The sequence below is a fragment of the Glossina fuscipes genome, unplaced genomic scaffold (genome assembly GCF_014805625.2).
Source record: "Glossina fuscipes isolate IAEA_lab_2018 unplaced genomic scaffold, Yale_Gfus_2 174, whole genome shotgun sequence".
Classification (NCBI taxonomy): domain Eukaryota; kingdom Metazoa; phylum Arthropoda; class Insecta; order Diptera; family Glossinidae; genus Glossina; species Glossina fuscipes.
Window position 1 is genome coordinate 289,986 of NW_023998517.1, and position 7,563 is coordinate 297,548.

Consider the following 7,563-nt stretch of genomic DNA (forward strand, 5'->3'; position numbering starts at 1 on the left):
AATTCGTGTGGCATTTATGTGCGTGCGCGGTATGATGTTCTACATTTCTTTCCCCGATCTATTAATTCTGCCTGTCATTTTAGTGGAAAATGACTTCATACGAATAATCCATAATTCATACTCCAGTTACGGCCGCAAGGCAATAATATTAAATAAATGCAAGAGAACAAGGAGACTGCGTTATTTTATTTTTTCTTTGCGAAATGGAGGAAGGAAAAAAGGCCGAAGAAATACGTAAGGCATTTGCATAAGAAAACCAGTCAAACTCGAATTTCTAACCAACGAGCTGAAACCATCATAAACAGCTGAAGAAGACAAATGATATGCTAAATTTAATGGAACAGTATTTTAAATGATGAGCTAACAACAGCAACATGTATTACTGTGAAATTTCTGTAACGAACAACAAGACATTATTGTCTTGATATGCACATAAGCATAGCACGTTCTTGTCTTACACGATAATTACTAACTTGTATTTGTTAAACTACACGGTCTGTTTATCATTTCATCAAAACTTTAAGTTCAATGAGAAGCATATAATAAAAGCGTAGCTTCTTGTTACAGATAAGAAAGAGTTCTTTGGGAACTTGATGTAGACTGATAGACTTTGTTTTAACAAGAACAACGTATACTCAACAATCGATAATCAAATAATACCAGCTTGACGCGGCTAGACACGTATACATATGCCAACATTTCTTTGCAGGACCTACGTCCATGTAAAAGCAGTGTCAAGTGTAATGGCTAACGATATATTGCTTCGCAAAATTGTTACGTTTCTTTAGCGTAAGAAATAAAGCAACAAACATCGCCCCCACATCGATTTTGTTGCCGTCGTGACAAAGCTAACGATAACGACTTGCTCGTAGGAAAATTCTTTAAAGTTCGTTGGCTCTTGTAATTATTTCAATGCAAATGCGAATCATTCATCACATTAATCAAAATTTTACAGTTTGATAATAACAGAAGCAGTCAACCGAGCTTACGTCAATCACTATTTCGCAATTGTGCGTAGCTCGTCCCATTAGTGACGCTAATGATGCCTAAGGTTAATTTTTCCTGAAAATCATTGCAGGCCATGTTCTCCATCATTTAGTGCGGTTTCGTTTTTTAAACCAAACATAAGTTTTTGAGCTAAATAGCGTTTCATTCATCAATCAGTATTTCATGTTTTGAGCAATTGTTGCATCAACAACGGTATAGCGCCAGCAACGATGTTATTATTGATAATATTGAAGAAAGATTAGTTTTGTAGTGTCTGTTGTCGTCAAAACAAAACATCGTTTATTACGAAAAGACGATGTACGCTAGACAGTATTTATGCTAGCACTTAGTTAGAGGATAACGTTACCTCGCGATCTATTCACATTTTTTTTCTTTTAGTGGCTTAAAGAATTCCCCCAAACCCTCAAGAACAGAAGGACGATCATTTGGGGAAAGGTGGGCAAAAATGTAATTAAAAAGTGAATTTTCTCAAAAGCAGGCGTAAAGCGATGCTATGCCACTTGACAAGTGGACAAATACAGAATCACAATTGGTGAAAGTAAAAACTTTCCATGATCCACCTATATGGACAGATGAATAAAACCGCTAACCAAATTGTCTCGTATAGTTATTGCAGCTGTGCTCGTTAGATTTTAAACGAGGTTTTCTCGAAAACATACTTTTCGAGCTTTATTAGCCGCTTCGTTCAATTGCTTTGAAGTGTTAACTTCGATTTCGAAACTAAAATCTATCTGGAGCATAGGACCATTTTTCGGTAAACTGCCAATTTTCAAGCGATTTTTGCAAAAAAAATGTCTAATCAGTATAATTTTTTTTTAAATATTCAGATTTTGCTAGATTTTAATACATATTTTGTTACGGAAATCCCAAATCCAGTTTATTCCAACTAATCGATTTTCCCAGAAAATAAATTTCCGAGAGAGGGAAAAACCAAGAGCAAATTGATGGCGCTTCATGCAGCTGCCGGCCGACGAAAAAGATTAGTGGAAAGGCGGATTAACGAATTAAAAGTGAAGCCATGAATCTAGGTAATCGTAATATGCTTATAAAACTGTATATAAACAGCTGCTAATTCGGCGACGAGTTTCTAAGAGATGGTGGAGGGGTTGGCTGTAAGATGAGCTCTTCACTCAATAGCTGGTTACTACCGAGGAAATATATGAATAAATGGTTTTTAAGTAATCTAGCGAGTGCATGGTAGATCACTCTGCCATGTCAGTGCAATACCCGAGACCTATATATCTCGAAGAAAAGTAGTTCATGGTATTGGCAACCAAGGAAGTATGGTGAATCCGAAGCAAGTACGGTTGTTTTTAACATCCGCCTAAAGTATGCTAAAGGCTTTGTAAAACAAACTGGGAGCCCGGGGGTCAGGAGGCTCGCCTCACAAAGCCACGTATGCCTGCGGGTGTATGATGGACTTTGTTCACAAAGTCGTAATGAAATAAATTAATTTTTTTTCTAAAGAATAATAAGAATACAAAAAGGAATTGACGGACGGCCTTCCCTTTGGCCGATTATTAAAAACCCTCTCGAGAATTAATTAATTAATACATGCAAAAATGAAAAAAGGGATTTGACGGAAAGGCTTTTTCCCCTTTTGCCTTATTTTTACTTTTGAACATATGTCACGGATGCCTGCAGGTAATGGTGGTAATTGATCAACAGCACCGTGGAAGCCTTATGGCGGAAGCGAGCGTTGATCAATTTGTGAGTCCTGACTGCCTGGGTGCGGCCCTTCGGGGAGTACTCGTGGTGGCTGTGGTTGGCAACTTCCTAGCCAAACTGGAACAGTCGAGTGCAGCTAGGCCTCACCACTGACCAGAGTGGGGTTTATTGTTCCATACACAATAAACAGTTCTAGACTCTGGTGTTGTTCAGGCCCCTACTCCGTGGGGATTGTCTAACTCGCCAGGGGGCGTAGTACGCTTAAAGTAGCTTGGGTCACCGTGGGGTTAAGCCTTTCAGGCAGGAACCCACGATAAACCCTTGCTACAAATTCTGTATATAAACAGAATATTTGCGGAAGGCAGTCAGTCGAATAAGAACATTTGAGTCGAAGAAGAATATTAAAGTTGAGAAGTCGAGAGTATTGCCAAAGTAAAATGTAAATAGTCCTGCCCTTAAACAAATTAATTGCAAATAAAAAGAGTCTTGCAGTGCAAACGCGTAAGTGTATTTTTCTTAAAAATCGCTAGATCCACAATCTATCCAGAAAAGAAGATCCACGACGTATCCAGAAAAGAATTTCGTAACAATATTTTCGGAAAATTTTTAGATTGGTGTTCCAGTTTCGGTGTTTTTGCCCTGGTACCTTACTCGAAGAAAAGAAAAGCTATTATCTTGCAAGAACTGCCACGCCTACATTTGTTTCCCAAAATATTTTAAAAAAAATTTGTTTATTATCCGCAAGTGTTACTTTTTCTCGCTTTTTGTCATAGCGTTTGCGGAGCTTGGATTAAAGATCCTATTGCAGAATACAGGTACCTGCGTATAACACACAGACATTTCGTTCCAAAAAGTAGCCGTTTTATACGAATTCGTGATACACGAAACAAAGAAATGCTACGAAAAGAGTGGTTAGGTTACAAAAATTGAACAAAATCCAATTGTACTTTAATTATTAACATAAATATATTTATTAAAATTTTCTCTATTAATACAAAATCCTGGCACGCAGGTCGATATTGAAAATGGGCCAAATAGATCAAATGACATTTAACTTGGTGACGAGTATGCAAGATACGGGCTTAGGCAAATATAATTTTTTTACTTATTACCTGTTGCCGAAGAGAACATGTTTTCGCTTCTGTATTTTCTGTGTTTACCGTTTTCCTTACAATTACATTTCTAGTTCTTTTGTTTAGACGCAGCGTCATTTCAGGAGCGCTAAGGTGCGTATGTGTACATTGCCCGCCGTTTATGCTCGAACATCTCGCAGAGTACGGTTATGGACAGATCAAAAACACAACACAAAAACTTGGCTTTGCATTTGTTGTAACGTCCCTAACCACATGCGGTTTTTATTCCTCCTTTTACCATTCTCTCCTTTTTATTTATGTCAAATGTCTTCAATGTTTAGATATCTTATTTCTTTGATTACCATTGCTACACCTTTATTGCGGAAAGACATGGATGTATGATTTTTGCTTGCGTTTGCCTTTAATTTGTTGGGGCAACAACATTCTCTTCTGATTGACAAGATATCTTGTTGTTTCATCACAATTATGCTTCACATTATTTATTTAAATACGGTTTAATATTATGACAGCATTCAATGTGTAAGTATGTCGCTAACGATAAATGCACACGTATGGAATGTTTTATTTATACACATCCTTTTTATGTTTCTCACCTATTATCCTCAAATTCATTCTTTTGTCTTTTATTATAGCTATCAATGAAAACACATTTACTCCATCAAAATGTTTCCAAAGGCAGGAGACGAAAGTTACAGAGTCTCTATGCAGGTTATATATTATTGATTAGTTTTAAATTCTGAATCGTTTCAAAGATGTCTGTCCGTCAGTCAAAGTAATTGTCTGTGGTAAACAGAAATTAAAATATAGATAGATTGTTATTGAAAGTAAGCTAAATCGGCCAAGAGACACGCCTACAGGACAACATGGGCCAAAATTTACTCTTGCGTTTTGAATTTTTTGACAATTACTTGTAATATGCAAAGGATAAAACGTTACAAATTTGTGCATATATGTAAGTGTACTATGAAAGCAGTAGGAGAAATCGCACCACCCATCCACCCGGTATTGTAGAGCATCAAAAATTCATTTTTAGCATTTTTTATTTTATTTCCTCTTGTAAGATGTAAGTGGTGAAGATTCGGTTATAACCAAATGTAATTTTCTTACTTATTTTCACATTTATTTAGCTCAGAATTGAAAAGATGAGTCGTTCATAAATGTTTTGTGTACATACGTGTCTTTTTCGAAAAAAACCCATATATATGCATGAATATATTACTTATTTAAGCGTGCAAGCACATTGTTATTATGCGCACGAGACAATCATTTTTCATATTTACGAAGAGCAGGAAATGTTTATTTTCTTGTTTTTTAACCTCAACGCCGTGCTCACACCATAGTCGCGGCAGGTGTATTCGTCATTTATAATTAAAAAAACAAAAAACAAGAGAAAGGTTAAATCAACTAGAAATTCATCTGTGATTTTACTTTTAATTTATTCGAACCCTCATATGTCACATATTTTATGACTTATTTACTTTTACGCTCATAACTTGTGATTACGAATGCGTGTATGTGTATATGCAATAAAGTTACATTATAAGGAATTTACCCCATTTGCCATTCGGTATAACATAGCTTTTAAAAAATAACCATGTTCCGTTTAATATGAATTTAAATCAAGTGAGGAAAGTATATTTTGCTTTAAATGATAGAAAATTGACTTTGCATAGCTAATCTAGAGCCTTTTAAAAGTTGCCCCCGTTAAGCTTAATGGTCTCCTAACTTTCGGTCAGTATAAAGAATTCGAAGAGTATTGCTTTAAATCAGACGGTTCAGCAGAGAGTGGGAGAAAAGCAAGGACTTGTAATCCAACCAAACAGACAAATTGAAATGAAAGACAGATTTGCAAAAAATGGTTATGACCGATTATGGCGAAAAGGAAGCAAGTCAAAGAAAAGACCAAGCAATCAACAAAATATTGCTTATTGCTTAACCCTTATGATAAGAATTTGAAAAAGAAGTTCACCGACAATTTCGATTTTAGAGCCAAGGGCAACTATTATTATATAATAATTGAATTAATTGAATACTCGGAAAAGCAAGTAGAGAAGAATCTTATGTTCGACCAAAAGAAAGACTTCCACACAACATCCTCAGACCATACCCGTAAACTTTTAAAAGACAAGAACACTTTATGTTCACATTTGCTTATATCAATGATAATGAAAATTTAATGAAAAATTTTATTATATTTAATTACTTTTACCTGTGTTTATGTCAGCCATAAGTAAAGATTAAAAAAAAAAAAAAAAATTTTTTTTAAGAATTTTTTTAAATAAAATTTTTATTACAGAATGCTTATAAATAACATCTTCCTTTACGTATATTATATCAAGAGATATTAACTAAACTAATAGTTATAAAATTATTTTTTCTTTTTTTTTTCTTTCACTTGAGATATACTTACATGTAATTGTTTTTTTTTTTTTTTTTTTTTTTCTTGCATTCAGATTAAACGAATATGAAAGTATCTTTGTTGTTTGTATTTTATGCATATATCTTATTCTATGTTACGATTGTGCAAAAAAAATCTTCTCTTGTTTTATTATTGCATTAATTTTATTTTTCATATTTACTAATATTATTATTGTACTACGAATTAGTAAAAGATAACGAGAGTGAGAGAATATAGAGAAGGGGAACCGTTGCTTATATTATGGTATATTTTAAATTATGGAGGGAAAATCTTTTCAAAAAAATACTAATGAAATGATTGTTATCATCATTTTCTTATATGAAATGAATTTAAAACAAATGAAAAAGTTTCAAGTAATTGTTTCGAATTTAAAGATTCGTATTGATAACTAATTGTATATGTATACATATGTAAAAATATTGTGTAATAAAATGTATACAAACTAATTTAGTTATTGATTTTCGTTTCTTAAGTTTAGGTGGAATGCGTAATTCATTCACATATATGTGGATAGATGCATGTATGTATTTTATTATTAAAAACAAATAGAAAGTCTTAATACTTTTATCCATTCTTTACCTTTATTATCGGATGTGTGTAATGAGGACGACGTTATATAACATTATTTATTCGATTCTGTAGTTTTCTGCAGCAATTTAAATAAAAATAAAAGAAGAACAAATAAGAAATATTTTGCTTTTCGGGTAAATATTGGATACCCACCACCGATCGTTTAATTTTAACCAGCCACACACATAATAACACACACATAACACAACAAATATAAAGACATGTGTGTGTGCTTCCTTTACACTCTTAAACTCAAGTTATTGCCTGCATTTGCAAAGAATATGTGTATCTAACGCATAGCTAATACGTAGCGTATGAGTAACATTTTGCTCATGAATAACTAAACTCAAACAAAAACAAAACAAGAGTGAATTTTTCAAATTTGCTTAACTTTTTTGCTCTTTCTCTTTTTTTTTTTTTTTTTTTTTTTTTTTGCATTGGATCTTTGTATGTCATTTGGTTTATCTTTGTCCGAAAAATTACGTGTAAGTCTACTTAAAAGACTTAAAGCGTGAAAAAGAGAAAACTCATATATAGCATATAAATGAATCTAATTCTTAGACACTCTGGAAAAATCCAAAAGTTATGTTCAGATCATCGCAAAACGCGTATATTCTTCCCGTGGTTCGGTGATGGGTATAGACAAAGACTTATAAGTACATTTTTTTTTATATATTTTGTCTAAAGAAAGGCACATAAAGTGTGTACTCTCTACAAAGTGGTAGCATTAAACCATATGTTGGTTGAATGTACAGTCTCAAACACATATCGGTACATATGTATATATATGTATGTATATATAAT

The 7,563-nt window shown here is 33.5% G+C and overlaps 1 protein-coding gene across 3 annotated transcripts in view; it reads right to left on the reverse strand.

Annotated features, from left to right (window-relative positions):
• The window catches only part of LOC119641713 (protein lap4), a 309,554-nt gene that overhangs the window by 119,969 nt on the left and 182,022 nt on the right, over window positions 1-7,563 (reverse strand). For 2 of the 3 annotated variants that reach the window (XM_038040526.1, XM_038040525.1), the window contains one exon: window positions 6,208-6,835. The exons of the other annotated variant lie outside the window; for it this stretch is intronic. In XM_038040526.1, the coding sequence (XP_037896454.1) occupies window positions 6,812-6,835 (24 nt within the window). In that variant the 3' untranslated portion in view covers window positions 6,208-6,811. Of the gene's footprint in view, window positions 1-6,207; window positions 6,836-7,563 lie in introns of those variants that run through there. 3 annotated transcript variants of the gene reach the window in all.